This window comes from Watersipora subatra, chromosome 3 (assembly GCF_963576615.1).
Source record: "Watersipora subatra chromosome 3, tzWatSuba1.1, whole genome shotgun sequence".
Classification (NCBI taxonomy): domain Eukaryota; kingdom Metazoa; phylum Bryozoa; class Gymnolaemata; order Cheilostomatida; family Watersiporidae; genus Watersipora; species Watersipora subatra.
In genome coordinates, this window is record NC_088710.1 from 72,069,844 (window position 1) to 72,087,791 (window position 17,948).

Here is a 17,948-nt window from a genome sequence, read left to right on the forward strand (position 1 = left end):
TTTGAACATGCCAAATAATTTGCGGTGTTACAGCAGCAGAACTTGCAGGTAAGAGATGCATAGCAGGTAAGAGATGCATAGCAGGTAAGATATGCATAGCAGGTAAGAGATGCATAGCAGGTAAGAGATGCATAGCAGGTAAGAGATGCATAGCAGGTAAGAGATGCATAGCAGGTAAGAGATGCATAGCAGCAAGGCACTGAAGAAAACCCGTCACTGCACTGATGGTATGTGCCTGTTGTTGCCATCCGCATGCTCCCACTTAGCATGACTTGCACATTTTTGTTAAAATTTATTAGATGAGATATCAGATTCTTGCTGAATGAAGTGTTTTGAACTGTTTTTCTGTCAAAAATTAAATGCACTTGAAGAATATCACCCTACTTGGCAACGGTTGTCTCTAAATTTTTATTACAAGTTAAATTATGCGATGACAGCAATTTTGTGAGTACATTAAGATATAATCATACACGGACAGTTACTTTCTTTGTAATTTGATCCTATAATCTAGACAGCACCTATTTGCTCATTCTACAGAATCTCTCCATTACTAAAAGTCAGTTCGTATGTTAAACACTAGAGAATGCAGCAACAGTAAGTTGCTGGTTCTACAACATAACGTTATGTCAGAGCACACTCCTGATGTCTTATTATTTGGAAGTAAAACCTAAAATCCTTCACGAGTATTTTCAATTTATATCTTGTTAAGTATTTGACCAACTTTATAAGTGTTGGCTGTTACGTGCTTTGAATGGTTCTTGTTAACTATATATAAATAAATGTTAACAGAGTGTTTTTTGTTTGTTGAACTGCGGAGAGCATAGCCGAGTAAAGGAGAAAACATTTGAATGATTCAAACCTATGACATGCGCATGACTAGCCTAAAATCTCGCTACAGAGCGAAAGTGAGGCACGGACATTCCTTTTGATTCAATTATGCTTATATTAATGGTGCTAACTACTGTGCACTATTGTAAATTAGACAGAGGGTAAATTAGACCGCCCTACCTGTAGTTCAACACATAATATGAATAGGCTATCGGGGTTAGCCCATTGACAAGACAAGGAGACAGGTGATAATATAACTTACTGACAACTGAAAGGTATGACCTGCTCGTTATGATGTATCAACATATACTTGGAGGGTGAAGATATGCAAATGCATGCAGCTTGCACTGAAGTGTAGAGAAAACCTTGTATTTAGGGTTACCTGGTGTTCAGACTTACAGCAATGGACATAGTTAACTGTTTGTAGCTGCTAAAGGCAGCATTGTTTCCTTCATTTGGGTTACAAGATTTACCTGATTGATGGTTTCACGTTTTATTGTAACAAAGTGTAAACAACAACAAAAAAAGGTAATAAATTTATTAAAAGGTGCAATGGAAGGACGCTAAGTCTGGTCTATAGAGATACTTGATGACTGCAAAGTCTGCTGGCTCTGAAAGGCCGAAGTCGTGTCACTGAAACTCGTCTCCATGTCTCGTTCTATGCTGAAGATGTTGGGCATGGTGCCTCCGTCACTGTCGACTCGAAGAGTTATGACAGCGTTACTCGTTGCGACGCTAGCTAGTCTCAACCACTTGAGAGGCTGAGTGCCCGCCACTGCGAGCATTATTGCCATCAAATGCTCGACCAGAGAGAATATCTGCTGTACTATAAAAAATGTCCAAGTATTTCTATATTTGTCGCACATTTTTTGCATCGGTGCGACGCCTTTGTACAGCCCGATCTCGAGGCTGACAAGGAAACTGGTTAAGACAGCGTAAAGAAGGAAGAGGGTGGCAGTTATACACGTAATTTTTACGCAAACAGGAATTGTTTGTAGGCTGCGCTTGCTAAAGCCTCGGCGGCAGTGACCTCTTCGGTAGCACGACCTCTCCATTTTTTTCCGCGCCTTTCTAACAGCATTTTTATAACGTAAAAATAATGCAGTATATAAAACGCTGAACAATAAAGCCCATAAAATATAAAACATCTGGCACATGAGCATCATTAACTGCATAGAGTGAGCGAGGGCCACTGCTATGTCTGTAGAATAAGATACAATAAAACATAAAGCAATAAATATAGTGATACATTTTGTCTGTAATAGCAAAGGTAGCAGACGTTTATTTGGTATGGTACACTGCCTTAAGGCAACATACAACATACAGAAACCTACGGTTAATGTGGGAAAGTTAGTGTTTAGCAGCAAACTTCCTGCTAACTGCGGCATCACTCCGTTAATACTTCGTGGGTCGATGGCGTAAAATAGAAGTTTCGTTACGGCAAATATCCACACCATCAAATTAAGTGTCAATATATACTTTCGACTGACTAGCTTCCTGCCCTTGGTCAATATATAGATCATATTGATGAGAGTCCAGATAATGAGCAGAGCATTTATTACGATGGTGCTATATATGGATCCAGTCCAGGACGAGCCCCAAATTATAGAGGCATTCTTCCAACCAATGTCAGGTACTCCAGCCAACATTAATATAGGCATTCCATCTTTCATGTGAGGCGTGTTCTCAGAGGTGCTCTCGTTGTTATAGTTATATGCCATTTTTGGCTACACCCACTGCCTCTCCTGTTAGCAAACACACAGAATGTCAGAGTTATAGGAGCAGAGACAGAAGAGTTCAGGAGTTCTACGGCAGTAGTTACTGATTTACTGTATGTATCTATCGGTGCTATTTATACTATGCTACCAGCTACATAGTTCTAGAAGCTTTTGTAGGCATTCTAGTGAATCATATCCACGTCCATTGATGTATTGTTTATTACCTTATGGAATCAACCTTAGCATTTTTGTTAATAAACAGTGCTGAGTATTAGCATTCATGCAATGAACTTTCACAGGAGTTTCTTTAAACTTTAATAGACTACAGACATGGCACGGCAGCGGTATTGTAGGATGAAAACCAAACTGAGCTACACACAGTAGACAATCATAGACAGCGACTATCGGCTATCGCAGAGATGGTAAGGGCCGCCTGATTAGTTTCAAGGCCAAATGTAAGAACTGTTTGGTTATAGTCAGTAAAGGTCAACCCTTTTTCTGACAAGCTTTATCTGTTTAAGATTGCTTCAAAACAAGCACAATGTGGCTGATGAAGCAACCGCTACTCAGCTAACAAAACAAGCACAGTAAGTAAGTGAGATATAATATGATCGAAGGTTAGGGATGCTTTAGACAGCAAAGGACAGGACACAACAGAAAGTATATCTACTTTTGGTTGCATTTTGAGTAGACTGTTGGACCAGCGAGAGCTGGGTGCAGTTGTGATGAGTTCACTTGGCTAACTAATGCTAGTAAAATTGAACATCATGACTGCGTTTTCTTACCTAGTCGCTGAGCCACCTTTTAGGTGCCATGTATCTGTTGACCTGTCAACTGGCAACAGGCCCTCCAGGCCCCATTCACCATAACTTAGTTGTAGTTGTATCACCCACCCGTTCAAGCAATTTTTAAAAGCGTTACAATGATTGGATGAGTTATGCTCTCCTTCTTCAATTAACACATTGTCTTTCAATGTACTAAACAGTTTTTTAGAGCTAAGTAGAGTTTTAGGAAGAGACAGTTCAGGAATCAGACAGTTAGCTAGCTGAACAAGTCTGTATGTAAGCAACTTACCTATTCGGATAGGGCAGAGATGTTCCTGCCTATCAGGTGTCAGCCCAGAAGAGAAACTCCCATCAGCAGCATCTGCCCAGGTCTAATGTGTACGATTGTGCTGACAAATGCTGGGCTAGAAGTAGGCTTTCTTTTCTCACTACGCTAGTATATCGACTGGTATTGTGTCCTCAACTGATAGCCACACTCAAACTAGCAATTCTATATAGCGCGAGGAACATAATAGACCGCTATGACTAAGCACTATTTCATGCTATCAGCCTTTCCACGTAATTTATGTGCACATGAATGCGATTATTGCGAGTGCTCACTCGTGCGTGATGCCTATGCTCCGCGCAAAACTCAGCTTAACATAATCTATTTTTGTTCTAGCTTGTCTTTACACGTGTTGGGCATCTACCACTAGTCCCTAAACCACCAAGCTCACCAGAAAGTAGCTCTAATCATTAGAAGTCATGCAAATCTTAAAGTAGAAACTACTGTTGTAAGAACAGGATTCTGTTGCTTCCAGTCTGAAACTATCAAGGCTTAAATATAGCTACTTGTCAAGCGTATAATTCATGCAGAGTTTAGCGGTAAAGGCCATTTTGGCCTGGTGCCAACTGTATGCAGTGCGGTCAGCTAATAGCCACTATCGCTGCCTCAGCGGGTCGTCGTATTATGAACATGTTACTCACAATTTTCTCTCTGATTATATTCAATTTTGAACAAATGAGTTAAAAACCATGTTAGGGAGTGTTAGAGCTGTCATACAGTGATGTGCAAAATTATGGCAACCTCCTGCACAATTTGACAAGCGTCACATTTGCGCAGAAATTTGTGGGCAATTCAAAGATGCATTTGCGTTCTGGCACATTTCAACTGCTTTTTTATGACTAAAAAAGTATTTCTAATGGTGAAAAACTTGTCGCTATAGTGAAAGTGCTCGAATTGGCTTAGCATTGAACATTGCTCAATTGAGGAAAACTTACAAACTAAACTCTTGGTACAAGTGATGGTGGCCCTAAAAAGGGCCATTGGGTTTAAAATTGAGGTCTACTTACTTTGTTGGCCTGCCTTTATTTCTGATGACAGCGCCACACCGCCTTGGCATGCTGCCGCAGATGTGGAATGCTTCACAGTAAGCTAAATACACCGAGGCTTGAACTTTTCACCTGGTCTCCTCCTCAAATAACTATTTCCAGCGTGATTTTGTAGAGTTAAGGATGATTCATCACTGAAAAGTACTCTATGCCACTGTTCTTCGGTCCAGGAGTGATGAATCTTGGCCCATGCCAAACGTTTCTTCCTCTGCCTTTCTGACAGCCATGGCTTTCGTCTTGCTTTGCATCCTCTCAATCCATCTTCAATCAGTCTTCTCCTCACTATTGAAGATGAGGCTTCTACTCCAGTAGACTCTCTTCATTCTCGTCGCAGGTCAGTGCCGGTTTTTTTTCTGTCAGAAAGTGAAAGTTGCACCAAACTGCGGTTTTCTCTGAGAGAGCTTTTGCGTTTTCTCCCTCTGCCTTTACGATCATCCGTCGTGCCTGTCGACTTCCATCTGTTGAAAACTCTAACAGAGCTCTCCTTTGGAGGCAACAGGTCTGCTTGTACTCCTGATACCATTAGTAGACAATGGATAGGCACCAACTCTGCGCACATATCAGGATTTTCTGAAATAGATGATGCTCACTGTGTAGCTGCTGCAGCCGCTGCTCCTCCGTTCATCTTTTCCAAAACAGGAACTGTATCAGATGGCTTGCTTGGTGACCTGCTCATTTGAGTCAGCAGCTATACTGACTCAAATGAGCAAGTACATCTAGTTATACTGACTCAAATGAGCAGGTACATCTAGTTGAACTGACACAAAAGAGCAGGTACATTTAGTTGTACTGATTCAAAGGAGCAGGTACATCTAGTTATACTGACTCAAATGAGCAAGTACATCTAGTTGTACTGACTCAAAGGAGCAGATACATCTAGTTATACTGACTCAAAGGAACAGGCACATCTAGTTGTACTGACTCAAATGAGCAGGTACATCTAGTTGTACTGACACAAAGGAGCAGGTACATTTAGTTGTACTGATTAAAAGGAGCAGGTACATCTAGTTATACTGACTCAAATGAGCAAGTACATCTAGTTGTACTGACCCAAAGAAGCAGATACATCTAGTTATACTAACTCAATAGGAGCAGGTACATCTAGTTATACTGAATCAAAGGAGCAGATACATCTAGTTATACTGACACAAAGGAGCAGGTACATTTAGTTATACTAACCCAAATGAGCAGATACATCTAGCTATGCTAACTCGAAGGAACAGGTACATCTAGTTGTAAACTCTAGTTGTGGGTTCACATGTTCTCAACAACCAAATATGGTAAGATAAAATAAGAGAATTTTCAATGATTCGGTGGTGTGAATTAACAAAGCGAAATGTCACAGTTTTCACTATCTGAGTCATAATAAATCACAAACTATTGCATCTCAAATAGAGCATCTACCAATTTAACACCTTTTAGCAAGTTGACTCGTGTGTTCAATAATCCTTCAGAATGTCTCATCATGTACAATCATCCTGTGATTACTAGTAAATACCATAAAGTTATAAACAAAAAATAAGCAAGAAATAAAAACAGAAGCAACGCTGCTTTGTAACTGTTTTTTAAAGGTGTACTAGCTACGAGTAAAAGGTGCTACGGCTAAACCTTACTACAGCTACACCTTACTACAGCTAAACCTTACTACAAGAAACCTTGCTACAAGGAAACTTAACTACTGTTAAACCTTGCTACAAAGGAAACTTAGCTACTGTTAAACCTTGCTACATGAAGCTTAGCTACTGTTAAACCTTGCTACAAGGAAACTTAGCTACTGTTAAACCTTGCTACAAAGGAAACTTAGCTACTGTTAAACCTTGCTACAAAGGAAACTTAGCTACTGTTAAACCTTGCTACAAGGAAACTTAGCTACTGTTAAACCTTGCTACAAGGAGACTTAGCTACTGTTAAACCTTGCTACAAGGAAACTTAGCTACTGTTAAACCTTGCTACATGAAGCTTTGCTACTGTTAAACCTTGCTACAAGGAGACTTAGCTACTGTTAAACCTTGCTACAAGGAAACTTAGCTACTGTTAAACCTTGCTATAAGGAAACTTAGCTACTGTCAAACCTTGCTACAAGGAAACTTAGCTACTGTTAAACCTTGCTACAGAGAGACACAACTGTCTCTAACATCTTACATCATACCTATAATCTTATTTCACTTGTCTGTTGTCAGATGCATAATAAGCAATTCCATCTTCTTAATGTAGTGCCAAGTTTCTTAAAATCAGTGCAAGGACACAGTGACATGGTGACACGGTGTCACAGTGACACGATGACAAAGTGAAACAGTGACACAATGACACAGTGATACAGTGACGCAGTGACACAATGACACAGTTACACAATGACACGATGACACAGTGACACGGTGACACAATGATACAATAACACAGTGAAACAGGGACACAATGACACAATAACACAGTGATACAGTGAAACAGTGACACAATGACACAGTGATGCAGTGATACAGTGTCACAGTGATACAGTGACACAGTGTCACAGCATTAATATTAATTACTATTGGCCCCACTATTTAATATCATTTACACTCTCTCTGCCTTCACTTGCTCTGTACCCAATCTCTCTAATCTCATTTACGCTGTGATCAATTTCTCTGACCTCATTTGCTGTGTCCACACTTTTTCTGCCCTCACTTGCTCTGTCCTCGTTTACATGGTCCTTACTCTCTTTGTTTTTGCTCTGCGGTCCTCATATCCTCTGTTCTCAATTCTATATTGTGTTGGATGAAGGAAACGTTTCTACTGCGCTTGGTACAAACTGTATTCTATATTGTACCGCATACAGGCAGCATTCCATCCTGTGTTGAGTGCAGGCAGTATTTTATACTTTCTTTGCTAGTAGGTTTAAGGGGCTGGTTAGCTATGTCAAAATATTAATGTAATTAAACTCAATAAGTTATTGTGACTCCTTACCATGGAAGCAGAGAGGAAGTTCTACTTATATGAGTCTTAGTGCAAGTGACATTCAATAACCTACTTTTCAAGCAATGTCACCATCTTCAACAATCTTTATCATCAGTATTTGCTAATCTCATCATGAGAGTGCACAATGAGGAACATAGTTTCCGTTGTCTGTCATAAGCTTATTTCAGGAATTGGTTTGATTTAAATAGCTACTTGTTTTTCATGGTTCTACAGCATTGGTCTTCAGCTCTTCCCTATCTCCACGTAATCACAATATTCTCATCACATCACATGCTTGGAGCAGAAGCTAAACCTCCTGTATTTTGCAGCCTTGCTGTAAAATATGCAGCAAGAAGTGTGTAAGAAGTGAGATTATTTCCATCGGAAAGATCAGATTCCTATCTGTGAGAACAGGCTGATCTCTGGTATATGAGCTCTTAGACAACAAGTTTTATCAAAATAATTGAGTCGCCTGATTGAAATGGTGGATTTACTGCTAGCCAGGTTTACTGTGTACACACAATTTTAAATTAATAAGTTAACGAAAAAAATACAGCCTGAGTAATGGTTTTTTTCATTACATCTATTACAAGACATCTATGCCTCTTCTTAATCGTTACATTGAGGGTACCGTAAAACCTCTAATTGAACGCCACCTCTATTTGAATGCCACCTCTATTTGATCGCCACTATGAAAGAAGGGTTGAAAAATAGAGCGCCACCTTCTATTTGAATGCCGCCTCCATTTGATCGCCACTGTGACTATCTTTGATCTTTATGAACCCATAATATCAAGTGATCGGTAGAAAAATGTCCACAAGATTGTATTAATAATAAAAAGTTTACATTAATAACAATCAATTATCCTGTTCTCCAACTCCAAAGCTTTTTGTTGTTAAAACTTTGAAAGCAGCACCATAAAAATACACAATAATGGTCTCAGGCTAATAGTAGTTCCTTGTTTAAAGCGGTCTTGATACTTCGAAGTATTTTACATATATAAAAAACGGTTTAAATTTATGATGGTAGATGGACTTTAAAAGCAACACTACAGAAATAATTAATAACTGTCTCAGGCTAATAGCAGGTTTTTGTTTAACGCGGTCTTTCTACTTCAACAAGGTCTACATACATAAAAAATGGTTTGCAAGTTTTGGACCAAAGGTTACGGTTAGCGAACAAAGCTTTTACGCGTTGCATTTGTGCTAAATGCAACGCTTTAAAGTTTTGCTTTGCCAAAAAATTGTGTTGACGCTAATATCGACTAGTTCAGCTGTGCAGAAGAAAAGTTGAGATCAGAAGACATTGTGGAAGGTATTGGACAACTAAAAGATGTTCGTTCCATCAAAAGCAACAATCAGAATGCAGCTACCCGAGCAAAGATGGAAATTATTTTGTTTTAAAAATGTTAATTTTTGTTTTTGCATGTAATATAAGTGTGGTTCATTTATGTCGCTTGTCCATGAATGTATAGTTGTAACATTTAGTAGATTACCATTATATAACTTAAAAATTTGCAAACCTACAGCATATTATTTGATAGCATCAGTGCAGCAATCTGATCATACACTTGATCGACACTCGTAACTCCTACTCTATTGCACATAAAAAGCTAGTTTTAGCTGAAAACTGTAGCAAACATATCTCTAGGTGCAATGAGTTTGTCTGCAGTATTTGTAAATATAAATATGAAATAAAAATATGCCTTCAAACTTGAAGGAATCAAACATTGAAAGTACTAAAAAATTGTAAAGAAGGACACAGGCTATAATATCAACGCAGGTAAATTTCAAGCAATAGATGTCAACTGGTTGAGATATTTCTCGGTTTCTCAATGCATATTTATTAAGAAATCTTTGACAAGTTGGAGGTAAGTTAGCAGATTTATTGTATCCAAAAGGTTTAATATCGCTCCAATGGAAAAAAAGAGCAAAGTATAGGCGACATTCGCTCCGCCCGTAATAGGGCTAAATTTATCTTCCGAAATATAGACGATCCATTTGAACAATACATCGCTTATTTAAACGTCGCCTTCAATTGATCGTCACTATTAATAAAGAGAGGGTTGAAAAATAGAGCGCCATGGCGTTCAATTAGAGGTTTTATGGTATATGATATGAGACATGTGTAGAGATATAATATTAGTTGTTAGCTATATGATATGAGACATGTGTGTAGATATATAATATTAGTTGTTCGCTATATGATATGAGACATGTTTAGAGATATATAATATATATTATACATGTATATATTCACAGTTAAGTCTGGACAGAAGAGCTGGAAGAAGGCAGTTAAACTGACATATAAAGTAGTGTGTCCTACTTACTGAAAACAGGTGCAGAATGTTTTAAAGGCTGTTTGACATTATCAAAAAGTCAAAGTGGAGATAATTATACAAATGTAATGTGAGCCTCTGACTAACGTGGTAAAACAACAACTAACATAACACAGAACTAAGAGATGCTTTAAAGGGCAGCCAGTGTAAAGGATGATACCGTAGTATTCTGCATCACCTTGCTGTCACTTACTATCACTTCCTAAATATGCTGCCATGAAATCAACGGGAAGTCCTAGTTTCTTGCTGGTTCACTGCAAGAAAATTGTTGACTGAAGGCTTATTTTAGCTGCTTACCAAAATAGATATAAATCAAAATACAAAGAAAATAACAACAAATACGCAAGTACGAAGCCTGAGGTCCATATTAGACTGAACCCCGAGCAGTTGAGCTAATAACAATAGTTACTAGGACTGAAGGCTTAATTAAAATATAATCTCAGTAAATGCTTGTAGTTGCAATAGTCAAACAACTCTTAATAGATTTGATAACAATGGTATTTATAAATGCAGCATTTTGCAACACACTGAAGAGCCATGTCACCATTATTGTGATGAGAGAACACAACTCAGATGAAGAAACCAAGTGAACATTCATGGCAATTATACATTAAATTTATTGAAATATTTTATAGTTTATTAAATATGCATTTTACTAAAATGACAATGAAATTAAATAGCAATAAAACGGCTCTTGGCATGAAGCCATGCACTAAACAATAATTGTACTCAATGCAGTCCAGCAGGCAATACCTCAGAACTTTTTATATATTCTGTCATGTAAATCAAGGAATGTTGCATGATATATCGTAGTACAGAGTTTATGGAATCTTAAAGCCTCAACTAGAGCTCAAAGTTTAGACTCCTTCCTTTGACAAGCCTCGCTCTAAATTTCCAGATATCCTAAAATATATGAGTGAAACAGACAGTTTGGTAAATCAAGAATTCTTGCAGTTATCCATCTCACAAAGCGCGGTACTACTGATAACAATACTGTAAGCAGCACTGCAAGCTGACTCTGGTAGCGGTTTAACTGACCTCCAAGTCTACTCGGGCTCCTGCCCTTTTGAGCACGTACGCATCCATTTCCTTTTTAACTGCCGGACTGATTGCCTTGCTGTAGTCTATGACATCACAAGCAGAGCTGGCGTAGTGGCCCGAAATTGCCTATAATATAGGAAGAGCGCTGGGATGCCCAAACTTACTTATATGTGTTACAAAATACATGTGTAGATATTGAATAGAAGCTATACATACAGAGGAGTAAAATACATGTGTAGATATTGAATAGAAGCTATACATACAGAGGAGTAAAATATTTTCTAGTTTTTACCTTTCTGAAGCCAGAGGTTCTATTTGTACCAGAGCCATGAATGAGGATTGGATGAAAGAAAACTGTGTCTCCCTTTTCCATCTCGAGATGAGCTCTTGGATAACTCGGGTCATAGTCTTGGATGCCATGGTACAGCTTGTTCACTCCACCCTAAAGTGGGTTCTCATATTAGATGTGAATTAACTCAAATATTCGCGTAACTATTACATTGCACATTCCTTCGTGATTTAAGCCTTGAAAAAAATGTCGTCAAATCTTTTGCTCTGTCCTGCTCCGCTACGCCAAAGAAGGTAATATCTTGTTATAGTATTTAGCTTGAGATACAGCTGAAGTTTTGCTAATGTATGAATAGTTTTTGCATAACGCTGAACAAGCAATCAAACGTATAAAGACAATGAAGCTTATAATAGAGAGGCTCAACAAGGGCAATACACGTATACCACTGCAAGGTACCATAACTCTTAAATTTTTAATAATAATGCCAGTACTGTGTTGATAAGATTATTGGTTGACTTGTCCATTTTTTCTATCATAGATTTGTTCAGGCTGCCTGTTTTTTCATACGCACTGGAAAATACTAAACTAAATCTAAACTACATTGTGCTATAGGCACCTATAAACGACTATAGACAACTATAGACAACTATAGACAACTATAGACAACTATAGACAACTATAGACAACTATAGACAACTATAGACAACTATAGACAACTATAGACAACTATAGACAACTATAGACAACTATAGACAAACAAATGATATATTCTCCTTTTTTAATTTTAGCTGATAAGCGATGCAGTTGTATGCCCAGCAGTACAAATTGCCTCCAATCTCATTCACAAAGTTATCCAGAAATGTCACTGTAAACAATTGTTAAAAACATTGCAAACATTGTAAGTAATTGTTAAAAACTTGCCAGTAAACCTGCTACAATGTAGTTGTCACCTCAAGAGCCACATCTGATGTCCTTTATGGCGACACATGAATATCTAGTCTATCAGACTTTAATCTAGGTTATTGCTTTACTATCAAAGAATAATTTCATGGCTGCATGCTAAATATTTTGGATAGCATTATGCTAGAGTTGTTGGCCAGAAGAAAAATGCTTAAACTCACATGGACAGCAAGACTATTGCAATCAGTATAGAGCTGCAGTAGTAGGCACTGCAACCGGTACAGTGTGAATTACATAGAAATAAACACAGTACACAGACATAAACAAACACATTCATTCAAAAGATAAAATGGTAGATGATGATGTTGATTAAAAGTAAATTTTCGGTGCAAAAAACTTTTTTACTACTAGTAAAATGCCGAGCATTCATCAGCTGCTACATAAAATTAGTTGCCATAATGTTAACAAATATCACCTAGTTTAAAATAAACCTTTTTATAATTGTTAACAGAATAAATAAATATTTAGAAGTGAAAGGTGGTACAGCTACCATTTCTACTAGCTCATTTTTATAATATGATTGTTGACTTAGTAAATCTAAACTTTACATTTTCTGTAAAAGGTTATAATGCATTTTGTATTGTAATTAATTTAGACATACAGTATGTAATGTAAATCTAATAGACATTGATAAGTCTCATCTCAACAATATTTGAACAAAACTAGCAGGTCCTGTCTGTGCTAGATGTTACAGAGATTACAAAGTTCTAGGTGCCGAGGAACAGGAGGCAGCATAGGAGGCAGCATAGAAGGCAGCATAGAAGGCAGCACAAAAGGGTGGCAGTAGCCTGATACATGCACCTTGCATGAAGTGGAAATATAACTACTCGCAGTTGCATGTTTGTTTCATTGATAATAAAGAACCAGCAGAATGTATTTAAGCTCATTCCAACTGAGAGAGTGTGTGTGTTATAATGCCAGGGGGTGCTATTTTTGTCACAGAATATTTGCTGTACACTTAATTTCTATGAAACAACATTTTAATTTTGACATGAAATAATCTTATGAAATTAGCTTGAGATCTCAAAAGAGGCTTTCATGAAACCAGCTTGAGGCTTAGCTAGCCTGGTTCCCTACAGTAAACCTTTTTGAATAACAACTGTGACCCTTGAGGTAGCCCTTACTGAGCTGAGCTTATTTGTTTCATCACATATCAGTAACGTCCATCAAAACCTCCAATTTACAATTTGGATCAAATTTAAACTCTTAGTCTAAACAGTGTTACTATTAAAAAATTATTCTATTGAAAAAAGACATTTGTCTCACCTCCCACTGAGGGTATTCATGTTGTTTAAGAGTGCCTGTATGTGTCCCAGGTAGCACAACCAAACAACCATTAGCTCTGTGCACTTTCTCCATAGCAGTCCAAGCACACACTATTCTATCAGCAGGCCTGAAGGGAAAGTAGTGTAAATCTTGGTGCATGGGGTGTCGGGAAGTCTTGGTGCCAGGATCTGGAGGTTTGTTTATCAACATCGTATGGATAGCCATAATGTCGGGCCCACAGAAGCACTCCACGTACTTCACTATCTGCAGCGCCAAACATTTCATAATTTAAGGATGATGTCTCAGGTCAAAGTTAACAAACAAGGACCAACAACAATATTCACTCAGATATTATAACTCCAGAAAAGTCTTCAGATATAGTTGCCTTTGACCAAACCTGAGCATGCACCCTAACAATGTGTACAGCAGTACTATGGTGGCGGACTAGTAAAACTATGACATAGGCTGAAAGGAAAGAAAACTCCTACCTGTGGGTGGCGACAATAATCAAAAAGAGGCTCGTAGTATGGAAAGTCTTGAATTTTAGTTACTGCCTTCTCACCGGCAACAAACTCTGATTTGGCAATCGCCACATCTCTCATTACTACCATGTTTGGGACCTTGATCTCTCCATTACATATTTTCTCAAAATGCTTCCTACAAAATCAATAACATGTAGGTTGGATGGATACCTATTGGTTACACATTTTTACTGTTATGAATCGTAATTATTTTTTTTTACAGACTGCTAAATGTAGAAGTTGTTAAATCCTGGCAATCTTACGATGAATACTATTTTAATCCTTAACCTTAGATTCTGAATTTTTCAGCAACCACAAACTTGCCTGTATTGCAGTATTGTTCATGCAGTACTCGCTGAGTCTATCTTGAACTCTGCGACTTTCTGTTTTAAAAGCAATCATCTATATAATTGATCCTCTGTTTTATTATGAATTTTGAATTTGTTTGGTCATAAAAATTCGACCTTATAGGAAATCCTCAAAATGGTTTAGTCGCCCTGAGAGAGGTCAAGGTAGTTTCCAATGGGCATGCTCAACAACCTCATCCTCTAGCTTATGGCTGAGGCAACAGACAGCGAGTTGAAATTTAATTGCAAGTGTTTTATATGTACAGTATGCATATATACAGTATATTAAATAAATTCCTTTTATACTGTTTTTGTTCCTAATGAGTTATAAAATTCCAGGGCTATTCAAGGGAATTTCATTTTCGCAAAGATGTCTTGAATTCTATTCTTGTAAAACCCATTGTATGTGAAAACCTTTCGTGTGTCCAGGTGGATGATAACTCATCTTCCAATTGAAATTATTATTTTAATATTAATTATTATTACAATTAGCTCAATTAAAAGGATGTATGATTGAGGCATGAAAGAAGACTGTGTCTCCCTTCTCCATCTTGAGGTGAACTCTTAGAAAACTCGGCTCACAATCATGGATGCCATGGTACAGCCTGTTCACTCCGCCCTAAATTAAATTCACATATTAGATGTGAATGAACTCAAATATACATGTAACTATTATAATGCGCATTCCTTCGTGATGTAAGCCTCGAAAAAAAACGTCGTCAAATCTTCTGCTCTGTCATGCTTCTTTATGCCAAAGGTAATATCTTGTTATAGTATCTAGCTTAATATACAGCTGAAGTTTAGTTTAAGCACCTCGGAATCTCTACATATCTCTGCTATAAAATCGCTAGCCTGAACATTTTCTCAAGCATACTGAGAAGCAATTTAGGTGGCAGACTATTGATACTCGTAACGTGGAAGATCTTAGCAGTCACCCAACTGTCACGCTGACCTTTAAAATGCACGAGTAAAATTTGTAGAGCCAGGCAATTCAGCTTGCTTCAATTTTGTTTGAATCACTGTCTGTCCCGTTCTCTTTCACAAATATACACACACACACGGTTATTAGTCACAGGTTTTTAATATCTTTTACATTACCTGTAAGTGTCTATTTCCTCAAGACTGACTAGCCCTTTGACTACGAGGTAGCCGTTTCTTTCGTAGAACTCTCTCTGATTGTGCGTTAGAATGGAGTTATCGAGGGTAAAACGAAAACCTCTTCCAGCGCATGGAGCTTCCTGCATGAAAAAGGACAGCGATATAGCATTTGGTTTGTTTAGCTGTTTGTAGCACTAGAAATGCTCTCAATAGACTCACCAAATCTAGTGAGATAAAGAAAAGCGACTTAGCTACAACTAAAACTAAAGACTGCCACTCTTTCAGCGAGTCTTACAAACCATCTTCTTTTCTCTCACACCTCTCAAAACCTACCTGAACATTAGGACTTGTTGCTACCTGATGACTGAGGACACGAAGTCTTGAGGAAGCCAAAGAAGACATTATGCCTGAACTGCAGGTGTAACTGCCACACAGCCTGTAAGAAAAATGGGTTGTTTGACAAATGCTAATTATAGCTATTCGATAAATACAACTACATGTAGATATATAAATAGTGATTCAGACATATTTTTTCAGGTGTTTGTAACCTTTCACGCAACGTGGCTAGCAGGTTGCGCAACCATCTGCAAAGCAGATCCTGGTGAGACAAAGTTTGCTGGAGTTGGTAGGAAGATGTGTTGAGAAGAGAAGCTATGAATAATACTTCAGCAAGATACACTCACTCTGGTCCTCATTACAACATCCACTCAATAAAGCGGATGGTATTCGACAAAATTTTGCTTGGTGCTTTTGGTGAGCTATTATAAACAAAAATGCATAAATGATCCTATCATGCTGTATATCGTTACAATCTTTAGGCTAAGAGCTTACTAACAGGCGCATATGTGGTACTATAGTGTTTTATACTTTACTGGTCAGAGGCTATGATAGGAGTTCTATTTCCGAAAAAGTGTGCTTATATCCACTCTCGGTACCTACTTACTCTGTACCAGAGAGCTTACTTGGTTATGTTGGCCTGTAACTTAGACTGCAATTTTGCATAATAGAATTTCTTTTTTGTCTTAGTTTTACTAACTCAATTTTAAACTTTATTGTGTGAACGCATACACACACATAGATAAGCATGCATACATATGTACGTGCACAAACATGCGCCTATAGAAGCACACCTACACACCACATGCACATGCTCATATACACACAAACAAACTAGAGTAAGGTTGATCACAATCTATAGGTTACTAGAAGAGTCACAACAAACTACAGGTAACTGGATGAGTCACAACAAACTACAGGTAACTGGATGAGTCACCACAAACTATAGGTAACTGGAGGAGTCACTACAAACTACAGGTAACTGGAGGAGTCACCACAATCTACAGGTAACTGGAGGAGTCACAACAAACTACAGGTAACTGGATGAGTCACCACAAACTACAGGTAACTGAAGGAGTCACAACAAACTGCAGGTAACTGGAGGAGTCACCACAATCTACAGGTAACTGGAGGAGTCACAACAAACTACAGGTAACTGGAGGAGTCACCACAAACCGCAGGTAACTGGAGGAGTCACCACAAACTACAGGTAACTGGAGGAGTCACCACAAACTATAGGTAACTGGAGGAGTCACCACAAACTACAGGTAACTGGAGAAGTCACAACAAACTACAAGTAACTGGATGAGTCACAACAAACTACAAGTAACTGGATGAGTCACAACAAACTACAGGTAATTAGATGAGTCACAACAATCTACAGGTAACTGGAGGAGTCACCACAATCTACAGGTAACTGGAGGAGTCACCACAAACCGCAGGTAACTGGAGGAGTCACAACAAACTACAGGTAACTGGATGAGTCACAGCAAACTACAGGTAATTGGATGAGTCACAACAATCTACAGGTAACTGGAGGAGTCACCACAAACCGCAGGTAACTGGAGGAGTCACCACAAACTACAGGTAATTGGATGAGTCACAACAAACTACAGGTAATTGGAGGGTCACCACATATGTCAAATGTTCTACTAAGCTTCCAAAGGTGATAACAAAGCCTGTTTACCAGTTGTAAATCTACCTTTTTGATCCTGGGCTGCTGCTAACAAATTACTCTCTTCCCTGTAGCTCAAGCACGTCCGCACTGATAGCGTGGCCTCTTGTGATGGACAAGGCTAGCTATCACTAGAATCATGCTTGCTTATCAAGTTCAAAGGTTTAAGGCTAATATTTAGCAAAGTGCATTCAATATTTGTGCTCAGCAGATTGTTGGCAAATGCACTTGGAGCAGGGCCAGCAGCTATGTTAGTTCCCTTTTACTACTGCTGATCCTTTTGTAAAGATCACTTTGCAGCATATTTTATTCACTGAACAGTTGGTTTACTTATCGATTGATGTTCTTTTGCAAGTGGAGGTGAGGAAGTATAGTTTCTAGGTTGAGTAACAGATAAATTAAATAGCTGAGAAAAACTAACAACAAACTATTTAATAATTT

At 38.2% G+C, this 17,948-nt stretch overlaps 1 protein-coding gene across 1 annotated transcript; it reads right to left on the reverse strand.

Moving 5' to 3' along the window:
* Window positions 1-10,620: 10,620 nt before the first annotated feature.
* Window positions 10,621-17,553, reverse strand: LOC137389989 (phytanoyl-CoA dioxygenase, peroxisomal-like). The gene is made up of 8 exons (XM_068076197.1): window positions 17,535-17,553; window positions 15,830-15,932; window positions 15,497-15,636; window positions 14,019-14,187; window positions 13,531-13,794; window positions 11,308-11,457; window positions 11,013-11,141; window positions 10,621-10,877 (listed from the first exon to the last, which is right to left on the reverse strand). Exons 2-8 carry the CDS (start codon window positions 15,896-15,898, stop codon window positions 10,818-10,820), a joined length of 981 nt encoding a protein of 326 aa, XP_067932298.1. The 5' UTR covers window positions 15,899-15,932; window positions 17,535-17,553; the 3' UTR covers window positions 10,621-10,817.
* Between the last annotated feature and the right edge of the window lie 395 nt (window positions 17,554-17,948).

Excerpts from the sequence above, each read along its gene's own strand:
- LOC137389989 (XM_068076197.1), bottom strand. The coding sequence starts at position 15,898 with ATGTCTTCTTTGGCTTCCTCAAGACTTCGTGTCCTCAGTCATCAGGTA. Across the intron at positions 13,795-14,018 it reads ATTATTGTCGCCACCCACAG|ATAGTGAAGTACGTGGAGTG; the intron begins GTAGGAGTTTTC and ends TTGGCGCTGCAG. Across the intron at positions 11,142-11,307 it reads GAACCTCTGGCTTCAGAAAG|GCAATTTCGGGCCACTACGC; the intron begins GTAAAAACTAGA and ends CCTATATTATAG.